We start from the raw sequence: 19,249 nt of genomic DNA, 5'->3' as shown, positions 1-19,249 counted from the left end.
AAGGGTGGGAATAAAGGGATCCTATTCTGATTGGTGGTTACTAGTGGTGTTCCGCAGGGGTCGGTATTGGGGCCGCTTCTTTTTACAATGTACATCCATGATTTAGATTATGGATTAAATGGTTTTGTGGCTAAGTTTACAGATGACACCAAGATAGGTGGAGGAGCAGGAAGTGTTGAAGAAACAGAAAGGTTGCAGAGAGACTTGGTCAGTTTAGGAGAGTGGGCAAAGAAATGGCCGATAAGATACAATGTTGAGAAATGTATGGTTGTACGTTTTGGAAGAAGAAATAATCGGGCAGATTATTATTTAGATGGGGAGAAAATTCAAAAATCGGAGGTGAAAGGGACTTGGTGTCCTCATGCAGGATACCCTAAAGGTTAACCACCAGGCTGGATCAGCAGTAAGGAAAGCGAATGTTATGTTGGCATTCATTTCAAGAGGAATAGTGTAAAATAAAGAGGAGTTGATGAGGCTCTACGGGGCACTGATGAGACCTCATTTGGAATACTGTGTGCAGTTTTGGGCCCCCTATCTTAGAAGTGATGTACTGATGTTGCAGAGAGTTCAGAGAAGATTTATGAGGATGATTCCTGGAATGCAGGGGCTAACATATGAGGAGCGTTTGTTGGCTCTTGGACTGTATTCATTAGAGTATAGAAGAATGAGAAGGGATCTCATAGGAAAGTTATTGGAGTCGATCCTCAAGGACGAGGCTGAATTTCGAATGTTGAAAGGGTTGGACAGAGTAGATGTGGAAAGGCTATTTCCCTTGGTGGGTGAGTCCAGGACAAGAGGCCACAGTCTTAGAATTAGAGGGTACCCATTTAAAACAGAGATGAGGAGAAATTTTTTTAGCCAGAGGGTTGTGGATTTATGGAATTCGTTGCCACATACAGCTGTGGAGGCCCGATCATCGAGGGTGTTTAAGGAGGAGATTGATAGGTATCTAATTAGTCAGGGTATCAAGGGATATGGGGAAAAAGCTGGAAATTGGAACTAGATGGAGAATAGTTTAGGTCATGGTGGAGTAGCGGAGAAGACTCGATGGGCCGAATGGCCTACTTCTGCTCCTTTGTCTTATGATCTTGTGATACTGGAAAGTTACATCCAGCTGGTCACTAAACTTTAACTCCTCTTCATTCTACTTTTAAGGTATTGGGAACCTGTGTATGAACCTAATAACTTAGTATTAATTACATTTTAAATGATCCTCGACTATTCCCCGAACAGTATCATCCTACCTCAACACATAGAAAAACCCACTGTTGTTCGACAATGTGGAGCCCACAAATAAGGTGAATGTGATGATGAAATCAGCAATATTCCAGACATCCTAGAAAATTGACAGAATAAAACACAAAAATATAGCAAGCAGTTTTCACAACCTCAAAATAACCTTCATAACCACAAATGTATTTTTAATTTACAGTGTACATTGTATAGTGGGAAATGCATTGCCAGTTGGAGCACACCAAATTCACACAAATTACAATCAGAGACTTGACAATTTAATTTCAGGGTAGTAATGTCTGGATTGTTGCCTGTGCCACATGCTAGTGAGGGTAAGAATTGTGTAGCTGAGGAACTGGTGCAGAGGGCATGGCTTCAGATTTCTGGATTATTGAGATCTCCTCTGGGGAAGGTATGACCTGTACAAAAGGCAAACACGAGGAATTCTGCAGATGCTGGAAATTCAAGCAACACACATCAAAGTTGCTGGTGAACGCAGCAGGCCAGGCAGCATCTCTAGGAAGAGGTACAGTCGACGTTTCAGGCCGAGACCCTTTGTCAGGACTAACTGAAAGAAGAGCGAGTAAGAGTAAGTAAAATCTCTTACTAGCTCTTCTTTCAGTTAGTCCTGACGAAGGGTCTCGGCCCGAAACATCGACTGTTCCTCTTCCTAGAGATGCTGCCTGGCCTGCTGTGTTCACCAGCAACTTTGATGTGTGTTACCTGTACAAAAGGGACGGGCTACACCTGAACCTGAGGGTGACCAATATCCTTGTGGGCAGATTTGCTAGAGCTGTTGGGGAGGGCTTAAACTAATTTGGCAAGGGGATGGAAACCAGAGTGATAGGGCTGAGGATGGAGCAGCTGGTATATAAATAGATGCTGTGTAGCGGGACCTTCAGGAAGGACAGGCAGATTATAGGGCAAAACTGTAGACAGTGGGATGAGTTGCAGTATAACATGGGGACTAATTTGTAAAGGGTGACGATATGGGACTGCACAGTGTATACGCAATAAGGCAGCGCAGTTAAGAGATTGGCAAGTATGACACTATGGGCATCACTGAGTCGTGGCTGAAAGAAGATTATAGTTGGGAGCTTAACATCCAAGGATACACATTGTATAGAAAGGACAGGCATGTAGGCAGAGGGGTTGGGGTGGCTCTGTTGGTAGAAGATGAAATCAAATTATTAGAAAGAGGAGACACAGGATTGGAAGATGCAGAATACTTGTGGGTAGAGTTAAGAATCTGCAAGGGTAGAAAGACTGATGGGAGATATATACACAGGTCTCCAATGTGGGCTACAAATTATAACAGGAAATAGAAAAGGCAGGTCATCCTACATGCTGAAGAGGTTAAATAATTTGAATCTATCATTGGTAATCCAAAGATAGCAGTAATGGGATGAGGTTGAAGATCTATATTCAAAACCATTGAAATAATGTCAAAAATATCTTTCCAACATTTTTCCAACAAAGGACATGACCAAAACATGTGAGTTAAAGAAGCTATCTCAAAATGACATCTATCACATATTGGATTAATATAAGAATAATAACGAGATAGTTTATCTTTGGACATATGAGCCCTGTGCACTACTTTAAACTGTATCAACACATGTTTAGCACATATAGAGGATAAATTAACCAACTGAAGAATTTTTTTCCCATTTTTCAATCGGTATAATAATCTTAAATTCTCTTTCCCAATCAGCTTTAATTTTATTAGAGACATCAGGACATAAATTCATAATTATATTATATATAATTGCTACAACACTTTTCTGAGAAAGATTTAAATCTAAAATTTTTTCCAAGCTAGTTTCTGGCTAGAAACTACCTTTAATGGCTAGAAGATCCATTTTGCTGAATTGCAAAGAGATTAACCCTCCTACTGTATTTCACTGGTTTTCACAAACTATGGTGTGTTTGAATTTGGAAAAAATTAGAAGTGCGGTCTATGACCCTTCCATTAAATTTGAAAAAACTTGGAGGCTATTCATTCAGCATTTTCATTTGATGTAATTTGACCATTTCCAAACTTATTTTATTTCTCTGTAATGTTGGTTGAGAGGAATGGAGTTGTCGACACTAAGGCTTTCTTCTTTCCCATTTTTAAGTTGTTAGAATTGCCCAAGTCTTTTAGTTTAGTTGACTAATTCTGTTTAGTTTAGTTTTTTTTTGGGATGGGGTTTGTTTTTTTTTCTATTTTTTTCTTTTTCATGATTTTTCTTCAGTTTTTTTTTGCTTTGTATTATTCATTGTTATCCTACATGATTGGGAGCTTTGTCAATTTATACTATTTGCTCTTACAATTACTTATTTTGAGTGTAACAATGTATCTCCTACTATTTGTATTATTGTTATGTTATGTTTTCATTCTATGAAATTAATAAAAAGATTGAAAAAGAAAGAAAGAGAAAAGGCAGGTCAAAAGGGCAATGCTACAATAGTCATGAGGGATTTCAATTTGCAGGCCAATTTGGAAAATCAGATTGGTGCTGGATCCCAAGAGAATTTGTATAATGCATATGAGATTGCTTTTTAGAACAGCTTATGGTTGAGCCCACTAGGGGATCAGCTATTTTGGATTGGGTGTTGTGAAATGAACCGGCTTTGATTACGGATCTTAAGGTAAGGGAACCCTTAGGAGGCAGTGATCATAATATGATAGACTTCACCCTGCAATTTGAAATGGAGAAACTAAAGTCAGGAGTATCAGCTTTACAGTGGGTAAAGGGAATTATAGATGCATGAGTCAGGAGCAGGCAAAAGTTGATTGGAAGGGGACACTAGCAGGAAAGACAGCAGAACAGCAATGGTTATAGTTTCTGAGAGCAATTCAGAAGGCCACAAGATATACACACCTCAAAGAAGAAATCCTACAAACAGGATAACACAACTGTGGCTGACAAGGGAAGTCAAAGACAATATAAATGCAAAAAAGGAAGGCATATAATAGAGCAAAAATTAGTGGGAAGTTAGAAGATTGGAAAGCTTTTAAAAACCAACAGAAGGCAAATAAAAAAGTCATTAAGAAGGTAAAGATGGAATATATAAGTAAGCTAGCCAGTAACATTAAAGAGGATACCGAAAGTTTCTTCAGATACATAAAATGTAAAAGAGAGTTGAGAGTGGATATCAGACTGCTGAAAAAGGATGCTGGAGAGGTAGTAATTTGGGACAAGGAACTGGATAAATATTTTGCATCAGTCTTCACTATGGAAGACATTAGCAGTATGCTGGAAGTTTGAGAATATTAGGGAGTAGAAGTGAGTGCAGTTGCTATTACAAGGGAGAAGGTACTTGGGAAGCTGAAGGATCTTAAGGTATTAAGCCACCTGGACCAGCTGAACTACACCACAGGGTTCTGAAAGAGGTAGCTGGAGAGATTGTGGAGGCTTTAGTAATGATCGTTTAAGAATCACTAGGTTCTGGCATAATTCTGGAGGACTGGAGAATTGGAAATATCACTCCACTCTTCAAGAAGGGCAAGAAGCTGAAGAGAGGAAGTTATAGGCCAGTTAGCCTGATCTCAGTGGTTGGGAAGATGTCAAAATCGATTGTTAAGGCTGAAGTTTCAGGGTACTTGGAGGCACAAGATAAGATAGGCCGCAGTCAGCATGGTTTCCTTAAGGGAAAATCTTGCCTAACAAATCTGTTGGAATTCTTTGAGGAAATAACAAGCAGAACAGACAAAGGAGAATTGGTGGATGTTATATACTTGGATTTTCAGAAAGCCTTTGACAAGGTGCTGCACATGAGGTGCTTAACAAAAGCCATGATATTACAGAAAGGAAACTAGCTTGGATAGAGGATTGACTGATTGGCAGGAGGCAAAGAGTGGGAATAAAGAGGGTTTTTTCTGGTTGGCTGCCGGTGACAAGTGGTGTGCTGCAGGGGTTGTTGTTAAGACCACTTTACCTCATGTTATGAGTCAATGGTTTCCAGATTCTACTTATTTCTTTCATACTAGGAGCAGTTTACAGTGGCCAATTCATGTGCAAATCCAGGTTTTGAGATGAGGTAGGAAAACGGAGCACCCAAAGAACACTCATGTGATGACAAAATGTGCAAACTCCCTACACACACAACACCAGTGGTCAGACTTGAATCCAGTTACCTGCAGCAGTGAGGCAGCAGCTCCAGATGATAGTTTAGTGGCAGTTACTCTGCCAGTGAAAACTCTTTTCTTCCAGAGATTCATCCCAGCAAGGTAGCGCAGTGGTTATCACAACGCTTTGATTGCTTATTCATTTCCCACCACTGCCTGTAAGGAGTCTGTACATTCTCCCCGTGACCATGTGGGCCTCCCCGGCGTGTTCTGGTTTCCTCGCACAGTCCAAAGACATACTGGTTGGTAAGTTAATTAGTCATTGTAAAATGTCCTGTGATTAAGCCAGGATTAAATCTGGGGATTGCTGGGCAGCACGGCTTGAAGGGCCTATTCCGTGCTATATCTTTACAAAAAGAAAAGATCTGAACTATCTTTGTTGAAAGATTTCTGCAAAATAGCACCTGGCAATGAAAAGATACTTATGGGGAGTTCTAGAATATTTATGAGACATACTCCTGCATTCTTCTATTCTGCAAAGGAATCTACTCAGTCAAATGGAAATATGTTCAGTTCCAAGAATCTCCCTTCTCCAAAACCTTAATTTGAATTTAGGAGTATGCTTAATTTACAAAATTAATTTACCCATATAAAAGAATTGAAGACAATATTTGCAACCTTGACATTTTCAGTAACTCACACAAGTAAACAGCAATTTAACTGACACATTTAATTGAATAGTTTTGGTGTCATGACAGCGTCATGCTAACTAACCAACGATCACATTCAGATCTAGTTTGTTTGTTGCTTTTGTAAGTACCTAACTTTACATCAGCACAAGCAACACTTACCTTCCAGTATATCCAGAAGCCATAATACCATTTCAGCAACATCTCCCAGAGAAAAATCGTCACCACTACCTGTTCAAATGTCACAAAGATCGTGGAGTACTTCTGTGTAGGGAAAATATTAAAGAGGAATGAGCCCAAAGGAGCACCAGTGATACAAGACACACCAACTAACAATACCCTTTGATGCTTTATATATGCAATTCCACCTCAGGTATACATCAGTTAAGACCAGCAGTAACTTAGATCAGAGTTAAGTCATTAAAATATGGATTTCCTTAATTCCTTCAATGAGAAATCTATTGCAGAGTCAGAAAATCTTGCAACATTTTCTCCCCAATGACACAATGCTCTTTGATACACTACATGATTCTGAAGTGTCAGCAATTACACAAACAAGAATACAGTACATAATCTATAACACAGAACAGTACTTCACAGGAATAAAGTCTTTGGCCAACAATGCCTAAACCGACCATGATAACAAATTAACAAATGCCGGTCTCCATGGATTTTATCTATCTGTCTAAACCACTTAAACATTGCTATTGCATCTGCTTCTGCCACCACTTCAGGTATGCCAGAAATTCAATTGTTAGGTGGTAGAAGCGAGTGTAGCTGCTATTACTAAGAAGGAGGTGTTTGGGAAGCTGAAAGTTTGAAGGTAAACAAGTCACCTGACAGGAAGCAAAGAGTGGGACTGAAGGGGCCCTATTCTGATTGGCTGTGGGTGACTAGTGTTCTGTAGGGGGTTGATGTTGGGAACTCTTGTTTTCATGTTATATGTCAATGATTTGGATGATGGAACTGATGGCTTCGTGACCAAGTTTGCAAACGATACAAAGATAGGTGGAGGGGCATATTGTGTTGAAGAAACACTGAGCCTGCAGAGGGACACAGAAGATTAGGAAAATGGGCAAAGAAGTGCATGTGTATATAATGTAGGGAAGTGTATGCCGGTCATGAACTTTGGTACAAAGAACAAAAGCATAGACTATTTTCTAAATGAGAAGAAAACTCAGAGACCCGAGGTGCAAAGGGACTTGAGAGTCCTCATGCAGGATTCCCTAAAAAGATGGCCTACAGGTTGAGTTGGTGGTAAGGAAGGCATTCATTTTGAGAGGACTAGAATATAAAAGCAAGGATGTAATGCTACGGCTTTATAAGGCATTGTTCAAACCACACTGGGAGTACTGTGAGCAGTTTTGGGCCTATTATCTCAAAAAGAATGTGCTGGCGTTTGAGGGGATCGAGAGGAGGCTCACCAGGATGATCCCTGGAATGAAAGGGTTAATGTATGAGGAGCATTTGATGGCTCTGGGCCTGTACTTGCTGGAACTTAAAAGAATAAGGGGGGAATCTCACTGAAGCCTATTGAATATTGAAAGATCTAGACAGAGTGGATGTGGAGAGGATGTCTCCTACAGTGGGTGAGCCCACGACCACAGGGCATAGCCTCAGAATAAAAGAATTTCCCTTTAGAACAGAGATGAAAAGGAATTTCTTCAGCCAGAGGGTGGTGAATCAGTGGAATTCATTGCCACAGACGGCAGTGGAGGGCAAGTCGTTGGGTATATTCAAAGTAGAGGTCAATAGGTTCTTGATTATTGGGGATCAAAGGTTACGGGGGGGCGCAGAACAGGACAATGGAACCCCATTGGGATAACCCCTATTATCCCCAGAGGGATAATAGATCAGCCATAATGGAATGGTGGAACAGACCCAAGGGGCCAAAAGCATAAATCTGCTTCTATGCCTTATGGTCTTACTTAATCTATGATTGAGTTTGCTGATATAAAGGAGGCCACATCGTAAGTACTGAATGCAAAAAACCAAGTAGAAGGGGTTGCACCTAAATCTCCTCCTCACCAGGAATACTTAGGTTACTGTTTAGTTGTGAGAGAGGTGGTGTCGGGGCAGATGTTGCATTTCCTAAGGATATAGGAGAAAATGCCAAAGAACAGGGCAGTGGGAAAGGTTGAGCTAATGAAGAGATTTGTTGCTGTGGGAAACATTAAAAAATGGTTAATTGGCGGGGGGAGGGGTTGTTGTGGTGAAAGAAAGGAAATATGACTGGTAGAAATGGTGAAGGTTGACATACTGGATGAGGAGATGGATGAAGGATGGGGGAAGGGGGAGGCAAGTACCAAAGGAAACTGTATCTCTGTTCTGTTAGGGAAGAGTGAGAAAAGATGTCAGGAAATAGAGGAAAAACATATAAGGGCTCCATCAACTATATCTGTGGGGAAGCTATGTTTATGAAAGGACTTGCTTTATTTTCCAAATATCTGCTGTCCCCTGTGCTTCCCCCTGTCCACCATCCCCAGACAGAACTGAAATAAGAGTAATCTTAGTCCTCACCTTGCATCTGACAAGCCTCTTCATTAAAAGCGATTTCCTCCAGCTCAAACAGAATCTTTCTACCAGTGACAACTTTCCCACTCTCGAGCTTTTGGATGCTTATCATTTCATCCCTTCTCTGCCTTCCCATTCCCAAACCAACCTGTATGACTTCTGCTATCTCCACTTGCCACAGTGCAACCAAAAGCAAACTAGAAGAACAAAGCAACACACACAAAATGCTGCAGGAACTCAGCATCCATGGAAATGAATAAACGGTTGACGTTTCAGGCCAAGACCCTTCTTCGGCTCTGGAATGGAAGGGGGAAGATGGCAGAATAAAAAGTTGGGGGGGGGAGGGGAAAGAGAACTAGTTAGAAGGTGATAGGTGAGGCCATGTAGGTAGGAAAGATAAAGGGCCAGAGAGAAAGGAATCTGATAGGAGAGGAGAGTGGACCATAGGAGAAAGGGAAGGAGGAGGGGACCCAGGCGGAGGTGATAGGTGGGTGGACAGAGTTAAATACCAGAGAGAGGAACAGAAGTAGTGGGGAGGGGGAGGGAATTTTTTTTACTGGAAGGAGAAATTGATATTCATACCGTCAGGTTGGAGGTTACACAGAGGGAATATAAGGTGTTGCTCCTCCACCCTGAGGGTGGCCTCATCTTGGCAAAAGAGGTGACCATGGCCCGACAATGTTGGAACAAGAATGGGAATCGGAATTAAAATGTTTGGCCATTGGGAAGTTCTGCTTTTGACAGATGGAGCAGAGGTGCCCAAGGAAGTGGTTCCCCAATTTATGACAGGACTCACCATTTTAGAAAAAACCTCATATTCTGTTTGAATAGCTTACAACCCAATGGGATAAACAATGAACTTTCCATTTTCAGGTAACCCATACCCCCGTGTCTTTTTCCCATCTTCCATCAGTCCATCCAGGTTCTCCCTCACTTGGTTCACATTTTCTTTTCCACCCACCTTACCTCACCTGGCTCCATCTGCCCATTATCACCCTCCTCATCTAGTCTCATCTACCAACTCCTATCCCACTGCTCTCCCCCACTTCCATATCAATCTTTCACTCCCTTCATTCCCTCCCAGTCCTGATGCAGGGTCTCAACCCAAAACACTGACATATCCCTTTTGCTTCCACAGATGATGCTTGACCCGATGAGTTACTCCAGCAGTTTAATTTTTGCTCCAGGTTCCAGCACCTGCAGTTTCTTGTTGTCTCCAACAACACTACTACTGTTGGCAGCAGCCTCCCACCCATTACGAAAGTGAATGGACAATGAAGAAGGAGAGCTCCCTGCATTATATTGAATCTTCCAACCTTGCTCATGTTCCCAAGGGCTTAACAATTTAACTGCCCAGCAACATCCCTCCCATCAAGTGTACTGATTTTTAAGCTCAATATTTCTCTCTCTTGGTTATTCATGTACGTTTGCCAGACCTCACATTACAATGGCTTTGATCTACAAACTCATACAATTATCATAATGGAAGGGAAGAAGAGATATTTTGAGAATATTGCCATATCCCTTCATGCACTGACCAATCAAGAATCTATCAACCTCTGCCTTAAATATACATAAATACTTAGCCTCACAGCTGCACGTGGCAAAGGATTTCACAGATTCACCACTCTCTGGCTAAAGAAATTCCTCCTCATCTCCATTCTACAAAGACACATCTCTGTTCTGAGGCTGTGTCCTCTGGTTTAAGACTCTCCCACCATAGGAAACATCCTCTCCAAGGCCTTTCACCATTCGAAAGGTTTCAATGAGGTTACCCCTCATTCTTCTGAATTCTAGTGTCATATAGGCCCAGAGTCATCAAACACTCTTCATACGACAAGCCATTCAATCCTGGAATCATTTTTGTAAATCTCCTTTGAACCCTCTCCAGTTTCAGCATATCCTTTGTAAGGTAAGGGGCCCAAACCTGCTCACAATACTCCATGAGGCCTCACCAGTGCTTTATAAAATCTCAACATTACATCCTTGCATTTGAATTATTTGCCCCATGGTTTTCATTGCTATCACTGTACTAATACAATGTCAGTTCCTTACCTCTGAAATGGTAGGCTCAGTCTGACAACTGATTGAAATGAAGCTTCCAACAAGCAATGCAACAATAAAAGACCTCAGCAGGATATGGTCTAGTAAATTGCGTAAAATACATTGAGATATTACGTCTTCCACACTCCATTGATCCTAGAAGTGAAAGAAAAGGAAATTAATTATCAGCAACTTTTACACCCTTAGGTAGGGATTGCTTCAAATACCCACACTACAAGCTTTGATATATTTTGTGATTCAAGCTTTGAATATCGACTGCAGATGAGCTACTAGTGAAATGCAATCAAATTGAGCAGCCCTGACAACATTTTGAAAAATGTACACTCAGTGGCCACTTTAGTAAGTACCTCCAGTACCTAATAAAGTGGGCACTGAATGTATGTTCGTGTCTTCTGGTGCTGCAGCCCAACCACTTCAAGGTTCGAAGTGTTTTTAGAAATGCTCTTCTGCCCACCACTGTTGTAATGCATGGCTATGAGTTATTGTCGCCTTCCTGTCAGCTTGAATCAGTTTGGCCATTCACCTCCGATCTCCCTCATTAACATGGCATTTTTGCCCACAGAACTGCTGTTCATTATATGTTTCTGTTTGTTTCTCACATCATTCTCTAACTCTAGAGACTATTGTGCGTGAAAATCCTAGGAGATCGGCAGTTTCTGAGATACTCAAACCACCCCTCTGGCACCAACTATCATTCCACAGTCAAAAATCACCTAGATCACATTTCTTCCCCGTTCTGATGTTTTGTCTGAACAACAACTGAACCTCTTGACCACATCTGCATGCTTTGCTGCCACATTTGGCGATTAGATATTTGCATTAACAAGCAGGTGTACAGGTGTACCTAATAAACAGGCCATTGACTGTAGATTTGGAAAATGTAAAATGTTATGACAGCAGTTCCTTCGATATAGCCCCTTTTATGTAACAGGACATCTCAAGCAGCTATGTAGGTAACAAGAAGCCAATTTAGGAACAGGAATATCCCCAAAAACCAAATGAATAAATGAAATTTAAATTGACTCAGAGAAATTGCTTCAGAGAAAACAACTCAGCAGGACAACAATTTCACTCTTCAAATTATTGCATGCAAGTTCTCCCCTCCATCAGTACCGATTGAGTTTCAGTTTATTTGATCATCAGGGGTCCAATTAGAACATTCTTCATCACAACACTGGTGTAAAGAACAGGGCAGCTTCAACACATAACCAGAATTTTAAAAAAAGCAGCCAATGCTTGAAATTAGAAATAAAAACAGAAAATACTAGAAACACTCAGCAGGATGGGCAGTGATTGTAAAAAGAGCAGCAGAACTAACACTTCAGATCAAAGACCGTTCATCAGAATTGGGATGGAGAAAAATAATTAGCTTTAAGTTGCAGAGAAGGTGAGAGATGGATAAGACAAAAGGAAGAGACAGGAGGGTTACCTAAGAAGGAAGGGTTAGAATGAGTATGTTAGAAGGTCAGTGCAACATCATGGGCCGAAGGGCCTGAATTGTGCTGAGTTCTATATTCTTAAATCAAAATCAAAAGGATCAGTCCAGCATCAAAGAGACTGACGTATTGTGTGACCTTAAAAATGTGATGTTCTGGGTAGCAAGACAGATTTTGTAGAAGGTTATTTTCATCTTATGCAGGGAGTTTTGCTTTGATGCCCCAAACAGCTCTTTGATCTGTGGCCACAACTCAAAAAGAAAACTGATAGTACAGTCACAGAATAAATGAGTTACGGGCGGTCCATGGCATCAGCCATTCAATCAATGTGAAATTACTTGTAATACTTGTAATTCTTATATATGGCCACATCACCCTGTCGTGCCTCTAGTCACTGGCTACTTTGGCCACTGGGCAGCTGAGAGTTAAGTTGAAAAGCCTTAAGAGTTGAGAGCTGTGGTTGCTCAGTTGTTACATTCAAAGGCTATAGTTTTGTGCACAAAAGGAATTAGAAGATATGAGCATTCAAGCCTGGAAAGGGGCAAGGCTCAAAGTAGGCATAATCTCTTTTCAAGTCAAGTCAGATCACTTTTTATTGTCATTTCAACCATAACTGCTGGTACAGAACATAGTAAAAATGAGACAACGTTTTCTAGGACCATGGTGCTACATGAAACAATACAAAAACCACACTGAACTATGTAAGAAAAAACACAAAAACTACACTAGAGTACAGACCTATCCAGGACTGCAAAAAGTGCACAAAACAGTGCACTTTTGTATTCACGGGGCAATACAGTAAGTCAAATCATGTTTCAATTGACTATGAAAATCCAAGTTCATGTGCTACCAACAGCTCTTTTCACAAGAAAATGACGATGGAGCTGTCTTCATTTGAATAGATAGTCTTCAGCAATTCCCTTATTTGTAGTGGTGTACTGCAAAATATCAATGATGCCTTCAGCTGCAGACTGCATAAACCTACTGGTGCAGAAATTCACTGCCACTGTTATCCTGACTGTCTCTACCGAGTGGCTGAAGTTGCAGCCTTAGGCAGATTGGTGAAGTACCCATAAAGAGCTCAGGAGAAGGGCTCTTTACAGCCTACAGCTTTTCGTCACCTGTTCTGTTATCCCCTGTGATGTTGCGCCAGTTTTTGCCTGACTATGCTCTTGCAAAGGATTTTGGAGTGCTTCACAGCACCAAATGTTATTACTTAAATATAAAAAATCTGAAGCTAAGGTGCAGATAAATAAAGTATTGACAAGTAGCAAAGGATTTGTTCTTTTCATAAAGAAATACAGCAAAAAAAAAGGAACACAAATGAATACATTCACAATACTGGCCGTGACAAGTTAAAGTTAATTAAGTCATAGAGATAATTAATGTAGCTTTACATGATCTGATTTTGAAGGGACATCAAGCCAATAGAATGCAGGATAGGTTAAAAATAGGTTAAGTGATGAGGGCACTCAGGATCTCAAGACTATTTTCAGCTGAAAAGAGAGGCCAAGTTGAAGTTTAATAGTGTTTGTTTTATAGTACAAAGTATGGAAAAATTGAATATGGAAAAGACATTCCCTCGCACTGAACTGTCTATGACAGTTAAGATAATCACTAATTTAATAATAATCGAGGTCAGTGCTGAGGGTACAATCTGGTTGCCTGTCTTTTGATTGCTGAGGATCACTTTGCTACACAACTGGAGAGTGGAGGGCCTGCCACTGTACTGTTCAGGTTTTCTGCATTTTGGACGTGGATTTGGACTATAGACTTTTTCCAGTATTTAATTTTTTTATATTCTATGTTTTTCACCCGATCTTTCTCATTTTTTTTGTGCGGGGGGAGGGGGGTAGTCAATGTGCCTGCTCTGTTTTGTTCATTTTTTGTGTGGGAGGAGGGATTTGGAGGTTGATGTGCCAGTTCCATTTTTATTTTTACTGTGTGGGGAGGCGGCATTTTGGTGGTCGATGACCATGCTGCCTTTCTTTCTTGGTTTCATGGCTGCTCAGAGAAGAATAACTTCAGAGTTGTATATTTTGATAATAAATGAACCTTTGAACCTTAATAACTGAGGAAGAGATTAAGAGAGATTTCTTTATGTAGACCTTTGTTAGATAAAAAGAACGTCTGAATTCTAGAGAATTCAGCTTTTAATGAAATGCTGGATAAATAATTGAAGCTCAGGAACACCCAGTGCTACAGATTTTCAGTAGGAAATAAAATTATCTATAGATTGTTATTAGAAAAAGTACAACTGATCCACTTAGCTTTGTGTCCTCCTTCTGTGCTTTTGATCTTCGGAAAATAACACTTCTTGGGATTGGAATTACACAGTGCAATAATCAGTATACTAAATTTTAACTCTGTAAGAAACAGGTTAATGTTTCTACTTAATGGCAAATTAAATGGTTTCATGAATCTTTTACTGATCATCACAGTGCCATTTTGAAATAGAATTCATCTCCATAGTTGGTACCATGATACAGTAGACCGTGTTAGACCGTGTGTTATTAAGTTCAGTGCACATTAGCTTGCTAACATACCTTTTCCTCTATGATATCATTGTAGTCTACCTTCAATTCTTTGATGTTGATTTTCGATCCCTGGAACAGGAAAATAAAGGAATTTGGCTAACTATTAAAAGACAATATATTAGAAACATTTATTACTTTTAAATTTGTTACATCTGCTAATTAATATATATAATACTAATGGTGTATTGGACTGTACTGATGCAAGGCCTTGAGCCGAACTGCCAACTATCTCTTTGACTCCATGGATGCCACTTGATCCGCTGAGTTGTTTTTTAGCAGTTTTGGGATTTTTTAAACTGCCATTTTAATATTTTCCTCATGGCTATCTGTGGTGCAGCCCGAAGATGGGTCATCAGGGTGGCCTTGCCCAATCTGCAGCAGGACTTCTGGCAAGAAAACGGTGGTACTACTGAAAGTAGCTCCAATCATATGAATGAATAAACTCTTAGAAAAGGGAAAAATACAATTCCGCAAGAAGAACTGAGAAACTTGGAAGCAACCCTGCCTATGCTAAATACCAAGGTCCTTCTATTTATAAGAGATCAATGCTCCCTTATGATGGGAAGCTCTTGCAAGCTACCACCATACAGTGGGAAATGACACACACTCCAGGCATTAGATCAGGATTGTTCAAGGGACGGCAATGCAGCATATTCCTTTGTTTTCAGCATATTTGAGCAGAGGCCCATGTTCAGTGTCATTGGAGCAACTTAGAAATATGGAGCCACTAACTGGGAATTATGGCAATCTATCAGGTTTGGCTGTACAAGATGATTCAGAGTATCACAAGTTCAGGATGACCATAATCTTTATCCCTACAACAGAGTAATCAGGCCATATGGTAGATGTATAGCTTAACAGACATCTTTAAGTACTAAATTAGAAAATATTAGCATTCAGATGCAATGCTCTCTGGCCAGCTGTAGGCGAGAACATGATTCCTGGATGCATATGATTAAAAATTGTGATATGAAATGGCTATGCTAAGCCTGATCACATTTTACAAACAAGTTTATATCTCAATTCAAACACAGTGCACAAAAACGTGTTTCATATCATTGAACTGCACGACCTATGATCTTGACAGGGTGTGAAAAAGTTCAGTTGTCACCAAGTCCAAGAAAGCAGAAAATTTATTGTGTAAAGTTCTGCATTCTGTAAACAATGGAGAAAGAGATGGATGTGTTTAGGTTACTGCATTTGGTCCTGCAGGGATACAGGCTAACTCACAGAATCTCACTAAATAAACTGGAAAGACATATTATTGACAACCCATCACACCAGTCAAACAGGATTTACCCTATTGCTTAAAAATTAAAATAAGCCTAACAAAATCCATTTATTATTTAGCAAAACTGCACTTAGTTTATAAATGGTCTCTGCATGTTCAGTTTTTGAAAACTCACAGCAAATGATGGGCAGGTGATGTACTACCTTTCGTAGGATTTTCTACTCAAAGGTGTCCTGCTTGGTGGCACAATAATATCAGCGCCGGACTCCGAGCGAAGGTTCCTGAGTTCGAATCCAAGTCGGGTTGAGCGTCCACCTAGCAACTCGGCCTCGTAAAAACAAGAATAGCTTGCTACGGAAACACCGTCAAAAGACGGTGCCCCGATAACTCCACTGCCGAGTTAAGGGCTATTCTTTTTCTTCTTCTACTCAAAGGCATTGGTGTTCCCAGACCAGGCTGTAATATAACACTTTCCATCAGATATCTAAAGAAGTTTGCCATGGTTTTTGATGACATGCGAATCTCCACAGACTCCTGAGGAAGTAGAGGCACTGTCGTGCTTTCTTCGCGATTATAATTATATGATGTCCAGGACAGGCCCTCTGAGATTGTGACGTCCAGGAATTTAAAGTTACTGAGCCTCTCCAGCTCTGATCCTCTGCTGATTACTGGGTCTTGGACTTTTGATTTCCCTCTTCTGAAGTCTACAATCGGTTCCCTGGTCTTGAGTGAGAGGTTGTTGTTATTACAAATTTTCAATCTCCCTCCTGTATGCTGATTCATCACCATCTTAGATACAGCCCACGACAACGGTGTCATCAGCAAACTCGTATATGGTGTTGGAGCTGTACTTGGCCACACAGTCATAGGTGTCAGAGTCTATGTGACTGTATATAACCTTTCATGGTTATATTTCATTGATAGAAACATAGAAAACCTACAGCACAATATAGGCCATTTGGCCCACAAAGCTGTGCCGAACATGTCCTTACCTTAGAAATTACCTAGAGTTAAACTACCCATAGTCCTCTATTTTTCTGAGCTCCATGTACTTGTCCAGGAGTCTCTTAAAAGATCCTATCGTATCTGGCTCCACTACCACTGCCGGCTGCCCATTCCATACACTCACCACTCTCTGTGTAAAAAAACTTACCCCTGACATCTCCTCTGTACCTACTTCCAAGTACCTTAAAACCGTGGCCTCTCGTGCTAGCCATTTCAGCCCTGGGAAAAAGCCTCTGACTATCCACACGATCAATGCCTCTCATCGGCTTATACACCTCTATCAGGTCATCTCTCATCCTCCGTCACTCCGAGGAAAAAAGGCCGAGTTCACTCAACCAATAAGGCATGCTCCTCAATCCAGGCAACATCCTTGTAAATCTCCTCTGTACCCTTTCTATGGTTTCCACATGCTTCCTGTAGTGAGGTGACCAGAACTGAGCACAGTACTCCAAGTGGGGTCTGACCAGGGTCCTATATAGCTGCAACATTACCTCTCAGCTCCTAACCTCAATCCCCTGATTGATGATTTACATTGACGTCAGTGTAAATATTATCAGAATACGAAAGTCAATTCCACAATTTACTATGGGGTAAAATTAGGAACCAAAAAGTGCTCCTGTGCTGATAGAGACTGTGGAGGAGATGTTTTTTGCCCATCTGAACTGACAGGGGTCTACAAGTGAAGAGATCCAGGATCCAATTACACAAGGGGGTATTGAGGCCAGGTCTTGGAGTTTACTGATTAGTGTCAACAACATCCATACACCATCAATCTATAGGATGTGACACTCAGGATTTGGGCTATATATTTTATTCTTTGGCTGACTGTATGCTTAATGCTGTTTTATGTGTGCCTGGTGCTAAGCATGACTGTTGGTATTGAGTGTTGCATCTTGGCCCCAGAGAAAAGCTGCTTCATTTTGGCTATATCCATAGATATTCATGTATGGTTGAATGACAATTAAATTTGAACTTGGAGTACAGCAAGACAATAGAAAACCTTTCATGGTTATATTTCATTGATATCAGTGTAAGTATTATCAGGTTACTAAAGTCAATTTCACAATTTACCATGGGGTAAAATTAGGGTCCAAAAAGGCAGCACTCCTCTGCCCACTTGCCAAGCTAATTTACAAACTGGAGGTAGAAAAAAAGATATTGCTGTGAAATGGATTGGCTACTCCATTGTTTTAAAATCAGCCCATGCTGACAATCAAGTTATGTCTATATTTGCTTTTCCAAGATAAAAGCTACCTGTTACAATTCTTCCCCTGAAAAAAATGATAACTCTGATGACATCACTGTTGTAGGTTGTTTCAAATGTGGTGATTCATTTCTGAGCTCAATAGCCCACATTTGAAAATATTAATGTTTGTAAAATGAAAGTTAGGTGTAATTACGTTATCTCAGTTTCCAAAGGGCAATCTTTTTAAACCCACAGGGCCAGAAATCATTTTGCACAATATCCAAAACTGACACCATACAGTCAAAATTCATATAAATGTGAATTAATCAGTTTTGCACTTGTTTCTGCGTAATTTAATACTTGTTGGTGCAGCGGTATGGATTTGCTACTAGGTAAACCAAACGGAGCAAAATCAGTGTCTGCACCACTCTCTAAACCAGAATGAACCTCTCTCCCTAATAAACCTTGTCTCACGGGCTGTATCTGCTAAGAGGTGTCACACATGGCATTCTTGTGCTCCATGTAGTTAAAAGAAAAGCTCAATAGCAAATTGGAAAACTTCCATGTTAGATAAATGTGAATTTTTTTGGCACAGGGTGGTTGCTTTCTATGCACATTGAAATTCTGTAAAGGCTTCTTCGACCCTTAAGAGTCCACATCTCCTCTCATAACAATACCATAGATTGATTCTTCAATATTCTTCAAATTTGAAAGTGCTGATTGGATAGTGGCATGATCCGCCAAGGGCTAATTCCTGAATAGCTAAAAGGAAAAGGGCTACTAAAGAGATTCAATTCCCGATGTGCACCATTCTCAAAACTGTACAGTTACATAAGGGAGCTAATTAACAGGGCTTTGGAATGGATGCCAACAAAGTTTGTTTTTTTTTGTTTTAAAAATCTCTTTGAAACATTGTTAGATACATTGCTGACACTTCTAATGCAGGAAAATGGTACAAACTAATTTTTTTTTACATCAGAAGGCTCCTTTTGATGTAAAGGATATAAGACAGCAAAAGTTGGAGAGAACATTGATATTCACCACACTGAGCAGATCAAAGGAATATCATATAACTGAAGAATACCGATATAGGCTCTGGGGCTATAAATGGTCTTTTCATATTCTTACATCACAAAATAAAACACAGGAGCTACGGACATAATGAACTGAGCAGCCATATTTCATTAGGAACTTGAGGAGATTTGATTTGTCATCCAAAATACTCATAAACTTCTACAGATGTACTGTGGAGAGCATTCTGACTGGTTGCATCACTGTCTGGTATGGGGGGGGGGCGGAG

At 40.4% G+C, this 19,249-nt stretch overlaps 1 protein-coding gene across 1 annotated transcript in view; it reads right to left on the bottom strand.

Annotated features, from left to right (window-relative positions):
- The window catches only part of LOC140190464 (cation channel sperm-associated protein 4-like), a 61,298-nt gene that overhangs the window by 31,632 nt on the left and 10,417 nt on the right, over nt 1-19,249 (bottom strand). Inside the window, exons 2-5 of the mRNA XM_072247078.1 lie at nt 14,537-14,596; nt 10,546-10,689; nt 6,139-6,240; nt 1,245-1,336 (exon numbers count right to left, since the gene is read on the bottom strand). Coding sequence (XP_072103179.1) covers nt 1,245-1,336; nt 6,139-6,240; nt 10,546-10,689; nt 14,537-14,596 — 398 coding nt within the window. The remainder of the gene's footprint in view (nt 1-1,244; nt 1,337-6,138; nt 6,241-10,545; nt 10,690-14,536; nt 14,597-19,249) is intronic.

This window comes from Mobula birostris, chromosome 30, assembly GCF_030028105.1.
Source record: "Mobula birostris isolate sMobBir1 chromosome 30, sMobBir1.hap1, whole genome shotgun sequence".
NCBI classification, from domain to species: Eukaryota; Metazoa; Chordata; class Chondrichthyes; order Myliobatiformes; family Myliobatidae; genus Mobula; species Mobula birostris.
The sequence above is the reverse complement of the archived record's forward strand: the minus strand, read 5'-3'. Positions and strand labels throughout refer to the sequence as shown.